Below are 16,094 nucleotides of genomic sequence, written 5' to 3'. Positions count from 1 at the left end.
AAATAATAAATAAGAATGTATCCCCTGAAAATGGAGACTGTTTGCATAAACCTTAATAGAGCAATGTGCTTACAACTGCACATATATTGCTACTTACTAAAGTAATCCATAGTAGGTACAGTAAATGGTGCAAACGAGAACCCTTCATTCAGTCCTCTAGGTTGTAGGGTCTTAAGCCTGTAAATCCAGAAACTTTCCCGTTGTCTTAAGAACCTATCATAGTCCCCCCTTCTTTTGTCCCGTTTTACAAGTTCGAAACCACAGAAACGTAGGCCATGTGATTTCCCTGAATGGTGTTATTTCAGGTGGCGGGCAATGGGGGTTTCAACACTCAGTTTAGGTGAACGGACCTGTTCTTTGATCCTTTCTTTAACCCCTTAAGGACACATGACATGTGTGACATGTCATGATTCCCTTTTATTCCAGAAGTTTGGTCCTTAAGGGGTTAAAAGGACGGCAAGTTTTGCCTACATTCGCAGGTAAGAAGGTACACTAAACCTGCGGTATTGCAATTAAAGAATGAAGTGATGTTAAAAGTTTATTTGTTTTCACTATCAGATATTCTTTTAGAATCACGTTTAATATACTTGCAGGCGACACATCGCCCACATTGAAAGGTACCAGCAATAGGTGTATTAAGCCAGGTTCAAGTGTGAGGGCGTTGTGGTTGATAGTGACTCGGCACTAGGAGGTCTCTCAAATTTTTGCCTCTCCTTGCTGTCATATTTGGACCCAAAATCCTTTTGAGATGTGTGTCTCCCGTTAAGAGAGGCCAGAATTTCTGGATACCCGATCTAACTCTGTCCCACCCTGCATCATAGGTGGCAATCATGCGTGGTGGGGGGTTAGTAGAGGTAGCAGGTATGTTCTTTATTAGTAACGTCTCTCTGTCTGACTCTACAGCTCTCCTGTAAACTTTCTTAAGGCACCGGTTAGGGTAACCCTTATCCTTGTAATGTTGTCGCAGGATATCTGCTTGGATATCACCTATTGCTGGTACCTTTCAATGTGGGCGATTGTTATTTTGGGTTATGCCCTGACACCCTCCAACCAATAACAACTCCAGTGGATTGACCATTTTGGTATTTTCACTGCTGTTGTACTATTCATTAATCATTGTACATACTCTAATCATTGATACTGAGCATAATCTAATCATTGATACTGAGCATAATCTAATCATTGTACATAATCTAATCATTGATACTGAGCATAATCTAATCATTGATACTGAGCATAATCTAATCATTGATACTGAGCATAATCTAATCATGGATACTGAGCATAATCTAATCATTGATACTGAGCATACTCTAATCATTGTACATAATCTAATCATTGATACTGAGCATAATCTAATCATTGATACTGAGCATAATCTAATCATTGATACTGAGCATAATCTAATCATTGTACATAATCTAATCATTGATACTGAGCATAATCTAATCATCTTTCCAACAGATTTGTCTAAAGCCAAGATGTCTTCTGTAACATTTCAAACTCCCATTTCTTCACCATCGAATCTAAACGAAGAAGACCGTATATCTGAAAGTAATTCAGCAGATTTCTCAACAATTTCTAATCCATGTTCCGGAAATTGTAAAAGGGAAATTTCGGACTCATTTGTACACCGCGTTAAAGGAAATTTCACAGATATTGAAATGTATGCGGCGTCAGACCACACACAGACAGAGTATCCATCTACTGATATTAAAGATGAATCGGCATCACGTGAGGAAAGAAATCTCACAGACACTGACATTTACACACCCACAGAACATACACAGACACAATATCCATTTAGTAATATCAAAGAAGACCCAGCCTCAAGTGAAGAAGGAAATATCACAAATATTTATAAACAGACAGAATATCCATCAGATACAGTTAATGAGGAACAGGCCTCGTATGAAATAGGGAACCTCACAGAAACTGTCGTTTATAGACCAACTGAACAAACACAGACGGAATATACATCTACTAATGTTAACGAGGAACCAGAAAGAAATCTCGCAGATACAGACATTTATACACGTGCAGGACACATAAAAAAAGAATATACTCTGCCTTATACTACAGAAGATTCAGTCTTATTGGAAGAAGAAATTATCACAGAACAAACACAGACTCAAGATAAGCAAATGGCCTCAAGTACATTTTGTATTCCACATGTTATGACTTACACAAGAGAACAATCCTTTGAAGATTCAGACTGTGAAAATAGTCCCTCGAAGAACCCACAAATTGCTATATGTAAAACTGTTCATACAGGCCAAAAAGCATTCTCCTGTCCTGAATGTGAGAAATGCTTTAGCTCGATACCAATTCTTGAGAGACACCAACGAGTACACACAGGAGAGAAACCTTTCTCATGTTCCGAATGTGAGAAAAGCTTTTGCTTTAAACCTCATCTTGTAAAACATCAAAAAATTCACACAGGATTGAAACCATATACGTGTACTGAATGTGGGAAACGTTTTGCTGAAAAGGGTTCTCTTTCTAGCCACCTTCGAGTTCATACAGGAGATAAGCCGTATGCATGTACTGAATGTGGAAAATTTTTCCAAACCCAATCAAATCTTTCAAGACACAGACACATCCATGAAGGACAAAAACCATATTCCTGCTCTGAATGTGGGAAACATTTTGCCCATAAATCTTACCTCAAGCAGCACTTTCGGATGCACATAGGAGGCAAACCATATTTATGCACAGAATGTGGAAAAGGCTTTCAATATCAAACAAATCTCATAAGACACAGAAGAATACACACAGGAGAGAAGCCATACTGTTGTACTGAGTGTGGCAGGTGTTTTAGACAGAAGGCACATCTTGAGATACATCAAACGCAGCACACTGGGAACAGGCCATATTCCTGTTCTGAATGTTTAAAATGTTTTACACGCAAATCTCATCTTCTGGTGCATCAAAAAATTCACTTGCAGTTGAAGCAGTAATGTTTGTGCGAAGAGAAGGAATGTTTTGACCAGAGCTCACCTGGTCATTTGTTGGCAGACACTCAGGAAATGATCTCTTATCCTTTAATATGTATTTCCCATTAAGAGATAAGGTGATTTTCTTCTGGGAGGAAAATCAAATTGAATGTATATGTGATCCGGACAGTGGGCTGAAAAGATTGCAAGAGAAAGCTGCTAGTATCCATATAAAAACTAAAAAGTTTGGTTATCAAAAAGCAGAATGCCTACAACAGTAAATCAATTTTTGAAAGGTAAACTTGTCTGTTGTTCTTTCATGTTTGCCAGAATCAGGTTTACATTATACTGCTGCAGTGTGTTGTTGTTTCTGGCTTTGCATGGGTTATACGTTGTCTTGATATACAGGCCACTCTACGTGATTAGAATAGTTTATTGTGCAAGATTCCCATATACTCAGTGTCTTCTAAGAACAGTTCGAAAAACCCAGTGCAACTGTAAGTCCCTCCCACTTGGTGACATCATTGGAGGCTTCTATGCTTCCCACAACCTTCCAATGGCCTCCCATCGAGAAAACATTAATTAGTCACATACACAGCTTTCTAATGCATTTTTCTCAGTGCCAGCTGACTCTGCCTATCACTGGTACATAGTCAAAGGCTTCCATATTGAATCTGAGGCTGGAGATTGAGACACAGGAACCATGAGGACGAGTGTCATCTGGAGCACTATAGGGTTAAACAATTCGTAAGATGGCGACCCGGAACTCTAGACACCATAACAACTAAATTAAGATAATGTTTAGGGATCAACCAATTATCGGTCTGGCCAATATTATCGGCCGATATTCAGAATTTTCCGCAATATTGGTATCGGCCTATAAAGATGCCGATTATGCAGACCAGGGCCACCATTAGGGCATGACAACGCCCGGCGGTCCTGGGGGGCCGGCAGCACACTCTTACCTTCCCAGCGGCTCCCCTGTGTAACTCGTGTGAATCCCGCAGCTGTCTGAGCGTTGCCACGGGTTACCATGGCAATGCTCCGCGCGGCACGCAGGGGTCGAGTGTTAGACAGGGGAGCTGCTGGGAAGGGAAGAAAGATTGTTGCTGGGCCCTCTCTGCAGAGTCCATGCCACCGGATCACCAGGGGAACGTCCCCCCCCCCTATTTTACACACATTACATACCTACACAAACACTCACTGCATTTACTATACACACTACACAAACACACACACTCTGCATTCATTATATACACACACACTGCATTCACTTTACACACACACACACACACACACTGCATTTACTATACACACACACTCTGCATTCATTATATACACACACACTCTGCACTCACTTTACACACACACACACACACACTGCATTTACTATACACACACACACTCTGCATTCATTATATACACACACACACTGCATTCACTTTAGACAAACACACACACACTGCATTCACTATACACACACTACACAAACATCACACACATATATTCTTGAAAACATAAATAGTTCTGACTGGCATGTATATTTTGTGCATTTACCTTAATAAAAAAAGATTTGCAAAACAATAAATAAATAATAAACATGTTCAGTTAACAGTAGATTTGTGTAGCAATAGTTTATTTTTTCAAAACGGTAAATGTACAGAATATCGGTATCGGCTGTAAAATATAAATATTGGTTGCTCCCTAATGTTGCTATGGTGCCTTGAGCATTCCTTTAAAGGGAAACGTCACACAAGCTTGCCTTCACTTGCTGAGGTGCTTAATGTGTCTGCAGCTTGTCACATATCAGAAAGATTATACTATAATATAAGTCAGCCCATTTATGTTTGGGGGCAGAGACCACTCCGTGGCTGTTCCTCAGACACCTGGTGAGGTTTTCTTCTGCTTACATTATCTCCAGAAGCGGCAGGTGTGCTGTGCTTGCAGATGCCTACCTTCCTTCCCTTTCCTAACCCCTTAAGGACCAAACTTCTGGAATAAAAGGGAATCATGTCACACATGTGATGTGTCCTTAAGGGGTTAAGATGTATTACAGTTTATAGCTGTAAACATGTTCGAGCTCAGAAGACTCTGATTGGAGCGCTCCACCAGCACATTCTGAATGTCTGGGCTGGGGAAAGAAGGCAGGGCTTCTGCATCTTTAGCAAGCTGATTTTATATCCCTAAAGATAAAATGCCCAAATAAATGCATGCATTTTTTTTATTGGTGTATATCTACTGAATGGTTTTAAAAATGTAGTTTTCTTAAAAACATTATTTTAAATTATGTGTGTCATTAAAGGACCACTATAGTGCCAGGAAAACAAACTCGTGGTCTTTAAGTCCCCCCCACCCTCAGGGTCCCACTCCAGCCGGGCTCTAGGGGGAGGAAGGGGTTAAAATCTTACCTTTCTCCAGCGCTGGGCTTCCTCGGCTCTGGGGACTCTCCTCCCTCTTCGACTGAATGCGCAATATAAATCCACTACTGTAGATAAATGAGTTCCTAATAAGGGCTTGCTAAGCCTCCGATGGTTTGTGTGAGACCTGAATGTAAATTGCTATAATACATCGTTGTACGCAGAGCCAAACAATTATTGAAAAAACAAGACGCAAAGAGGAGAAAAAAAAAATACAAAAATTACAAAAACAGAAAAAAATGTGCACAAAATGAAAATTCACAAAACCCATAAAACGAGAAAAAGATAAGTTCTAACCGTTTATTTGCTCGGAGAACACAGAAAGAGAGACCAGCTGCACTGTATTATATAGTAAGACACTGTTTGGACACGCTATCCTTGTTCTGATGCAGCTAATACCGGTAGGCACTATACAGCTGATATACTTTGTGAGTTAATACTGAGGGGTTTTGATATTGGGTTTTTTTTTTGTATATTATTATAAAAATACATCTTCATACCAGATACATTTTAGGGCAAAATAAACTATTTCTAATTTTCTAAATCACCTTTCTTTTGTCTTATTTTTTTTTTTGGAGTGTGGTATTATTAAATTTATTAAATAAATAAAAAAAGCCATAATAAAAATTACTAAACCCTACATTATTTTCAGCTTCTCATTGATTGTCAACTAAAATATTCTTAGCTTGGTCATCCATTCCCACTAAACAGACCAAGGCAATAACTATTCAACCCCTCTCTCCCCACATCCATCTCAAACTGCAATGAGCAACAAACAGACGTGGAACGCAAAACCAGGAAGTCCATTGGAACGCAAAGACAGGAAGTGAAATAGACGGCACGGTGGAACGCACGGTGAAACGCAAAACCCGGAAGAGAAATGAATTCACGGTGAAACGCAAAACCCGGAAAAGAAGTGGAAGCGGAAATTGTGTGTAAGCCTTTAAGTGAGAGCGTGGGGAGCTGGGTGTCCTGCCCAGGCTGTGTGTAATGTACGTTCAGGGCTGGGTCCAGTCTCAGGACAGACTATAGGAATAAAATACTGATTTATTGCAGCAATGAATGGTTCTGGGTGATATGAGAGGGGTCTGTAGTGTAGTAATGCTGTGATCACAATGACACTTTTCCCATAACAGAACATCTCCAGCCCTGCCTGGACATTGGTTGTTGAGAGAGGCCTGGCATGGGGGCTAGTCCTCATTTATTCTGTATTACACACTTTCTTTCCCAGGTTTAGGATTATATTGCTGCAAAGAGACCTGGTGAACACCTACAGGACCCAGAACCCCAGCATGGTATCTCCATCTCTATTTATCTACGGAGGAATGAGTCTAGCTAGGATAAACCGAGCAGAAGAAACTAATCACATTCCCTCAAACATATCCTGTTTAGTGCTGCCGACAGGAAGGCTGCCGTTTAATTTACAACATTTTACTGTGAATTAATATCATCCAATATGTCTCACTCATTACAGAGATCAGACCACATATCATGCCGTCTGTGAGCTATCTGACTAACACCATAACAATGGAGACGGACAGGAATTGGGCGGCTCAGAAGATCTTGGATCTGACCCTGGAGATCATCTACCTGCTGACTGGAGAGGTGAGGGATTCTTTGATGTGAAAATGGTATAATAATGGGGGAGGGGGAATATAGGCAGTTATGTAGGATAGGGTTTGTATTAAAGGGAATAGGGGTAAAAGTGGGGATATTAGAAACTGATGGCAGGTTGGGATTTGGTGATGTTGCAGTACTGGTGTGGATAGGTGAAGGGCAATGGGTCCTCTTCTCTGGGCCTGCGCTCGAGAAGAGTCAGAGAGATCCAATCTATTGATCTCTTCTGTCTGCCACTGCCCATGGCCATCACGGTCCACTGGGCATGTGACCGGTTTGCTCAATGGCCAGTCCGGGCCTGTGATCGATACCACTACAAAGGTTCATAAAGAAAAGTTATGAAAATGTGGTCAGTTTGGCTACTTTGAAATTCCCAACAACTCTCACTTTAGTGAATAACCCTGATAGTACTGATATGTGTCTATGTCCAGTGCAGTGAAGTTTCCTAATGTCAGGCAATAGAACGGATGTTAACATTGTATGAATGGGGTAACAGAGAGTGGACTTGTGCTACAAAATTCTCATGTCTTGTAGTGGAATCTGCATTTATGCTTTTCTTAATGTGTAGGATCATGTGGTTGTGAAGATGCCTGTTCGGAGACACAACATTTGTCATCCTTTGTGTGGAGGATTCACCAGATCCCAGAGCCCCAGCACTGTTCCTACAACTCACTCACTGATAGATGAGAGAAACCATGAGCAGAAGATCCTCGAGCTGACTAATCAGATAATTGATCTGCTGACTAGAGAGGTGAGGCTGCTAGGAATGGGACATCATCCAGTAGAAGGGATGTGTCTGGATGGTAACTGTGTCATTGTGTGTGTCAGGTTCCTATAAGATGTGAGGATGTCACTGTCTATTTCTCCATGGAGGAGTGGGAGTTTATAGAAGGACACAAGGATCTCTACAAGGACATCTTGACAGAGAACCAAAAGCCCCTCGGCTCACTGGGTAAGAGGATGTGCATTCTATGTCACAATTTATTTAAAAAAGAAAAATCTCTACAATAATATATATTTTTGCATGCAAATTTTGTGTGTTCTGTCATTAATGTTGTTCATACAGTACATTTGAACTGTATTTATTATTTCGGTATTAGTTGTAATACTGTATTTTACATAGCTCAACATATACGAGTTTTGAGTATTGCTTGTCTAAACCTAATTGTTCACTGGAACCTTTAAGCAGCATATCTAATGTTCTGGTGGCTCCCCATTGAGATGCAAGTCCAGGAGAACATCCCACAGAAGGCCATCTCACTGTGCAAGATTGTGCAAACAGTAAGATGTGGTAATGTTAATTACCTTTCAAGGAAAGTAGAGGAGAACCCTTCTAGAGTCCATAAAACATGATTTGAGTACAGCAAAGGTACACTCAGCCAAGGCTTGTGACCTGGGATTTGCATGATTGTAGGCCATTTAACTGATGATTGTCTCCACCCATGGCCTTTGTCCCCTCTGAGTCGGTGAGGGAACATGAGTGTACATCATTAAGTGCCATCCTGATTGCTACTGTAGATAAGTGTATTATAAATTCTATCTATTTTCAGATATAGGAGATGATTATCAGGGGTAAATGTGGTGATACACAATTAGATATTACCTATTGATGTTTCCAAGTGTAAACCACCAGCCATCCATGTGGGAATTAACCTTCCTCAAACATAGTGGAGGGATATAGCCATGAGGGATGCCAGGAAAGGTAGCACACCAACAACCCGCATGTTGATTGAGTGAAATTGTTTGTGAATTTCTATATGAGAAACTGCGGGTGTCCATCCCATTGTTAATGCCCGGCAAGTTTGAAAGTTGCCAGAGGGGAGAATATAAATGCAGCTCACCATTTGTTCCATCACAGGTACTGCCCTATTAGTCCGAGACCTTACAGCAAAGTCATCCTTGTTAAGATTCTATAACTCAAGAAGACTGACACCTCCCATGTATGTCCACACCCCTCTGAATTAAAACTCTCCGATGCAGAATCCCAGGGGTCCAGGTTATTGGCTTCTAAGGGGGATCTTGAGGATATCTGTGACCTCTTCTCATCTGGCTAGTCCTTAAACACAATGTATCCTTGTTGGTAGCCGACCTACTTGTCTCCATTTTAGTGGTTTAATGACTATAAAAGGTGACCTGTCATTCACTAATCTGGTGTGTTCTGAACAGACATTGATACTTGTGTGTTTCTTTAAGGTTGTTCATTTAGGGTAAAGTGTACAAGTGTGTTTTTGTGTTCTAACAAGCAGACATTGATCAAGCCTGTATCATTTGTATAAGTTTGGCGCCATTTCTTCCAAATGTCTTCATCTCAGGAGTGTGTTTGTTCTGCTCAAGTGCAAACTGTTTGCACATTTTCAAGGTGTTTGTTAAATAGTTGAAAGGTGACGTTGGTGGTTTATTTAGTCTTTTTTGATGCTGAATCAATAAGTATAAAATGGCTCCATTAATGTGTCTATAAATCTTAAAAATGATCGATTGCTTATGTTTGACTTTTTTTTTATTTATTTTTATTTACAAAGTGCTGTTTAAAGTTATTGGAACAGTGTGATTGCTCTGACATTCGTAACGGTTTGTCGGCAGCCATTAACATAACAAGCTATTGATGGATGAAAGAATATAGAGAACGAAAGAAAGAGTAAAACAAGTAACAACCCAAATGCTGGAAAACAATAAGCAACAATAATTAATTAATGACCTCATCGTACATTCACGTAAAATCACAGTTGTTCTGACAGCCCACATACTTTGTGCAACTTAAAGGATCAAACATGTATTCCTGACCCTATAGTGTTAAAACCACCATCTGGGCCCCTCATGCCTCCCTAAATATACTAAAATCTTACTTGTATTCAAGCCTGAAGCTGTAGCTCTACATGCTGTTTGACTCAGAATAGTCAATAGTTAAAACCTGTCTGCTGACATCAGCAGAATTGGTAGCCTGATCCAATCACAATGCTTCCCCATAGGATTGGCTGAGACTGAGAAGGAGGCAGATCAGGGGCAGAGCCAGCATGATTCAAACACAGCCCTGGCCAATCAGCATCACCTCATAGAGATGAATTGTTTTAAATATGTTTATTAATGTCGCAGACATTTTACGAATCTGAAAATAACATATGGTTGCCTGCGCAGAGGCTTATAAATCAGAATAAACAAGCAATAGAATAATTGAGATGTACAGTGACTTTGTAACATATGGTATATCAAAGGCATTTGACAGGTAAAGTAACGCATTTTACAGGCTTATTAGTCCTCTGAGCAATACCCATGTCTAACTGTGCGTGGTATGGCGCTTTCAGCGTGGGTAGCAATATACGTAATTTAATAAACATGTAAATAATTAAATTAAGTGTATATAAGCTTCATAACAGTTATTTTTGTTTCAGATAAAACCCAATTTATGTCTGTATTGCGCCTGATAGCATTGCGCCTGGCTTAAAAGCTCTTTTTATATCCAGTAACATGTTAACATGAGCGCGGCGTAAACCCGTGTCCTAGACCAGTTGTTACCTGTGCATAGGCACGTCTAACATGTCAGTTAATGTACAGAGCCCTGACTTAATATATCAAAGTACCGTATATACTCGAGTATAAGCCGACCCGAATATAAGCCGAGGCCCCTAATTTTACCCCAAAAAACTGGGAAAACTTATTGAATCGAGTATAAGACTAGGGTGGAAAATGCAGCAGCTACTGGTAAATTTCTAAATAAAATTAGATCCTAAAAAAGTTATATTAACTGAATATTTATTTACAGTGTGTGTATATAATGAATGCAGTGTGTGTGTGTGTATGAATGCAGTGTGTATATGAATGCTGTGTGTGTATGCAGTGTGTGTATGAATGCAGTGTGTATATAATGAATGGAGTGCAGTGTGTGTATATGAGTGCAGTGTGTGTATGAGTGCAGTGTGTATGCAGTGTGTATATAATGAATGCAGTGTGTGAGTGCAGTGTGTATATAATGAATGCAGTGCAGTGTGAATGCAGTGTGTATGTATGAATGCAGTGTGTATGTATGAATGCAGTGTGTATGTATGAGTGCAGTGTGTATGTATGAGTGCAGTGTGTATGTATGAGTGCAGTGTGTGTATGCAGTGTGTGTATATGAGTGCAGTGTGTATGTATGAGTGCAGTGTGTATGCAGTGTGTGTATATAATGAATGCAGTGCAGTGTGTGTATGAGTGTGTGTATGAATGCAGTGTGTGTGAGTGCAGTGTGTGTGTGTGTGAGTGCAGTGTGTATGCAGTGTGTATATAATGAATGCAGTGCAGTGTGTGTATGAGTGTGTGTGTGTGTGAGTGCAGTGTGTGTGAGTGCAGTGTGTGTGAGTGCAGTGTGTGTGTGTGTGAGTGCAGTGTGTGTGTGTGTGAGTGCAGAGCATTGGTGGGGGTGGGCATTTTATTAATTATTATTATTTAATTATTATTATAATATATATTTTTTTAAATGTTATTATTTTTTTTCTTATTATTATTTTTTTATTTTATTATTATTATTTTTTTTATTTATTTTTTCGTCCCCCCTCCCTGCTTGTTAGCTGGCCAGGGAGGGGGGCTCTCACTCCCTGGTGGTCCAGTGGATGGGCTGTAGGAGGGGGGCTGGCAGGAAGCTGTAACTTACCTTCACCGCAGCTCCTGTCAGCTCCCTTCTCTCTCCTCCGTCCGTGCAGCTCCCAGGTCAGCTTCCTCTGCAAGTCTCGCGGCCGCGCGGAGCGTTGCCACGGTAACCCGTGGCAACGCTCTGACCCTGCGGCTCTCGCGAGAGTTGCAGAGGGAGCTGACCTGGGAGCTGCACGGACGGAGGAGAGAGAAGGGAGCTGACAGGAGCTGCGGTGAAGGTAAGTAACAGCTTCCTGCCAGCCCCCGGTCCATGTCTGTATTATGGCAATGAAAATTGCCATAATACAGACAACTGACTCGAGTATAAGACGAGTGGGGGTTTTTCAGCACAAAAAATGTGCTGAAAAACTCGTCTTATACTCGAGTATATACGGTATATGTTTCGTAGACTTCCCTACTAGGGCATAGTGTATGCTTTATAGTTCTCCTCACTAGTATTATACAACAGAGTATGCTGAACTATCATTTGAACATGCAATTGTTCTCGTTCTTTGGCCTCTAAGGGCAATGCTGCTTGTCAGGCTTAATATGCTGTAGATAAAACTGCTGTGCAGAAATACATTATGAAGCTATCTGGTGAACTAGTATGCAGAAGAAAACGGCTGTATTACAGTTATAGTCTAATATCATTTCCCTCAACAAGCAAAACTACAAACTGTTTCAGCTTTGAGTCTTAAACGCAAACCCATAGGGGAGTGGATAGACATAATCAGGGGCTGTTAATGGTTGCAGGGTTGGTCTGTCCATGTGACTAAAGCACTGAGGGCCGCTCTTTACCCTGCTGCCTCATCGTTCCTGGGGCGCCGAGCCTCCGTCTGTCCTCCCCGCAACAACCCCAGTCCGTCACCAGGGTCCTCCGTAGCCCTGTGGGCACTCAGGGGCAGGGGCTATCCATCCGACTCCCACACCTAGAGTCCACGGGCCCCTCGCTCCCTGCACCTCCCAAGATCCCGGACTCAGAGGAGCGGGTTGCCCACTGTCTCACCCGGTGCTGGCCACTGTCGTAGAGCTGGCGCGCACCCAGCCACCGGTCCGCCGGAGGGGCCGCGCAGGCCCGCCCCACCGGGCTCTCGGCCTCAGGGACACTGCCGTCTGGGGACCCCACATACCCAGGGGCTGGGGCGTCCTCCAGTGGGCAGGCAGTCATCACGGGGGCTCCATTCAGCGCTCGGCAGTGCTCAGGTCCGCATGGGCCGTTCAATATGGCCCTCCATAGCCAGTATTCTCCAGTGTCACCCTTCCATTTTGTGGGAGTACTGTCAGCCGGTGCCAGTGCAGGCGGTCGGCATCCGAACCATGCGGGTATCTCCGTTGTGGTCCGCGCCGCCGCCTGGAAGCCGGGATATCCCCCGCCGGCCACTGGGGGTGGGGGGGGAGGGCAGGGCCGTGCCCCGGGCCCGGTATCTTCCCCTGTCCAGATATCTGTCGCGGGATGTCTCTGCGCCGCGTTGCCAGCAATGGCCGCCAGCATTCTGGTGCTCTGCCACGTGTAGGCCGGTTCCGGTCTTCGCATCTTGCCTGGCTTGCGTCGGGCATCATGCAGGCTTCGAGGTATGCTGGCACCATTCTCCTTTCATTAGTGGTGGGGTACCGTGCCCTTAAGTGATTATTTTAGGGCTTTTTGAGCAGCATAGTGCAGGAGCTCATGCTTGTGGCGTCCGAGCGGCCCCGCCCCCTATAGAGATGAATTGAATCAATGAATCTCTATGAGGAAAGTTCAGTGTCTGCATGCAGAGGGCGGAGACACTGAATGTTTGGATGCATTTTAGGCAGCCATGACCCAGGAAGAATCTCTAACAGCCATCTGAGGAATGGCCAGTGAAGTTATCACTAGGCTGTAATGTAAACACTGCATTTTCTCTGAAAAGACAGTGTTTACAGCAAAAAGCCTGAAGGTAATGATTCTACACACCAGAACAAATTCAATAAGCTGTAGTTGTTCTGGTGACTATAGTGTCCCTTTAACCACAGTTGTGTCTTAGTCTGCAGCTTCATGTAAACATCGTCATTTCCTCCTCTCCCCCCAGACATAAATGCAATAAACTACAACTTTACAGATCTGAACTTTTATTGTACATGTGGCAAAGCTATATTTAAAGGGACACTCCACTGCCCTAATGCAAAAATAAATAAAATCGCTGTTTAGTAGATATACCCCAAATGAAAACATACATGCATTTAATTCTGCATTTTTTCCATTGGGTTTATATCTAAAAAAAGGCTTGAAAAGCTGCATATCGCTGGTCCACTGCCTTAGCAAGGCCTCCCTGCTTTAACCCTGCCAAGAGTTTCTGTGGCTGTCCAATCACAGACTCCCAATACAGCTCAATGAGAAGTCTTTGCAAGGCATGTACTGTGGGCAATTGCTGCCTCTTGAGTTTATCTCCACTGAGCTAAACCAACCAGGAAGTAACAGGACAACAGAACTGACAGTCTGATTGACCGCCAGGGGGGTATAACAAGGTTCATTTACAAAAGTGCCAATTTCTATTTTCTTAGAAATATGTGTGTATACATTAGAATACTTAGTGAAAGTCAAAATATATATTTTTTCCTTTTAATAGGAATTTTAGCATTTAACTATTTTCTTTTTGTACGTTTCTATCCAACAGATTTAGCCAAGGCCAAAATGTCTTCATTAGAAACCCATATCGTGGCACCTTCTTGTCTTCGCCAAGAAAAAAAGATATCTGAATGTAATTTTGGAGCAGAACGTACAGGCAACAGAGTGATAAATATTTCTGATCAATCAACCTCATGTAAAGAAGAAAATCTCCTGGATTCTGACACGAATCCACCCACAGAACATACACAGACAGAATCTCCATCTTCATGTAAACAAAGAGAGCTTGCAGACACCGACATTAATCCACCCACAGACAGAATCTCTGTACAAACAGAATCTCTGTCTACTGATATTAAGGAACCTGCATCATGTAAAGAAGAAAATCTTACAGATTTTAACATTAATCAAGCCACTAAACATACACATCCATCTATTGATAATAAAGAGGAATCATGTATTATTAAAAATCTCACAATTAAAAGACCATTTCCTTGTTCTGAATGTGGGAAAGGTTTTAGCCAAAAATCACTTCTCGTAAGGCATCAAAAACTTCACACGGGAGCAAAACCATATTGTTGTTCTGAATGTGGGAAATGTTTCAGACAGAATTCCGATCTTGAGAATCATCAACGTGTTCACACAGAAGCAAAACTACAGGCTGAGGAAAAACCATATACATGTCTCGAATGCAGCAAATCCTTTAGCCAGAAATCCTATCTTCATAATCATAGTAGAATCCATGCTGCTTCGAAACCTTATTCCTGTACTGAATGTGACAAATGCTTTACCTGTAAGAGTTATCTTGTTCGTCACATTAAAACTCATCCAGGCTTTAAATCTTTTTCATGTTCTGATTGTGGGAAAAGTTTTGGCCATAAATCAATTCTTGCAATTCATCAAAGAATGCACACTGGGGAGAGACCGTACTCCTGTCCTGAATGTGGCAAATGCTTTACCCATAAGAATTATCTTTTTCGTCACAGGAAAACTCACACTGGATTGAAACCTTTTTCTTGTTCTGAATGTGGGAAATGCTTTAGCCGTAAATCAATTCTTGTAACTCATGAAAGAATCCACACTGGGGAGAAACCCTATAGATGCACTACATGTGGGAAATGCTTTTCTCAGCAACCACATCTTCGTTTCCATCAAAAAACTGTGCACTGACACTTTGGTTCTGTTCAGAATACGAAAACATTATAGCCACCATGGAAATCATGTAACACAGAAAAGGTTTTATACTTAAGTCTTAAACGTGTGAAATGATTTCATCACGAAATATATCTTGAGTTACATTAAAAACTACAGCCTGTGAATAAAAATATTTTTTTATCTGTATATTGGAAATGTTTATGCTAAAGGCAAAGCTTATTTCACATGTGAAAATTAATGGGATAATCCAAGCCCTAAAATGTTCTGAGATGTAAGAGCAGTGAATGGCAGTAAATACAGAGCTGCTCTCGTGTACATATGGTATGAGAGCAGTGAATGGCAGTAAATACAGAGTTACTATCGGTGTACATATGGTATGAGAGCAGTGAATGGCAGTAAACACAGAGTTGCTCTCGGTGTACATATGGTATGAGAGCAGTGAATGGCAGTAAATACAGAGTTACTATCGGTGTACATATGGTATGAGAGCAGTGAATGGCAGTGCGTACAGAGTTACTATCGGTGTACATATGGTATGAGAGCAGTGAATGGCAGTAAATACAGAGTTGCTCTCGGTGTACATATGGCATGAGAGCAGTGAATGGCAGTGCGTACAGAGCTGTTCTACGTGTACATATGGTATGAGAGCAGTGAATGGCAGTAAATACAGAGTTACTATCGGTGTACATATGGTATGAGAGCAGTGAATGGCAGTGCGTACAGAGTTACTATCGGTGTACATATGGTATGAGAGCAGTGAATGGCAGTAAATACAGAGTTGCT

General features: G+C 41.6%; 2 protein-coding genes across 4 annotated transcripts in view; both read left to right on the top strand.

The window, feature by feature from the left end:
- Positions 1-3,237, top strand: part of LOC134575206 (oocyte zinc finger protein XlCOF7.1-like) — a 38,287-nt gene extending 35,050 nt beyond the window's left edge. For all 3 annotated transcript variants that reach the window (XM_063434453.1, XM_063434454.1, XM_063434455.1), the window contains one exon: positions 1,465-3,237. In XM_063434453.1, coding sequence (XP_063290523.1) covers positions 1,465-2,960 — 1,496 coding nt within the window. In that variant the 3' untranslated portion in view covers positions 2,961-3,237. The remainder of the gene's footprint in view (positions 1-1,464) is intronic.
- A 3,600-nt stretch (positions 3,238-6,837) lies between these two features.
- LOC134575252 (zinc finger protein OZF-like) lies at positions 6,838-15,497 on the top strand. The gene is made up of 4 exons (XM_063434510.1): positions 6,838-6,958; positions 7,539-7,721; positions 7,799-7,922; positions 14,206-15,497. The coding sequence occupies exons 1-4, from the start codon at positions 6,845-6,847 to the stop codon at positions 15,324-15,326; spliced, it is 1,542 nt and encodes a 513-aa protein (XP_063290580.1). The 5' UTR covers positions 6,838-6,844; the 3' UTR covers positions 15,327-15,497.
- The last annotated feature ends 597 nt before the right edge of the window (positions 15,498-16,094 follow it).

The sequence above is a fragment of the Pelobates fuscus genome, chromosome 10, assembly GCF_036172605.1.
Source record: "Pelobates fuscus isolate aPelFus1 chromosome 10, aPelFus1.pri, whole genome shotgun sequence".
Classification (NCBI taxonomy): domain Eukaryota; kingdom Metazoa; phylum Chordata; class Amphibia; order Anura; family Pelobatidae; genus Pelobates; species Pelobates fuscus.
This window is presented reverse-complemented; position numbering and strand designations above follow the sequence as displayed.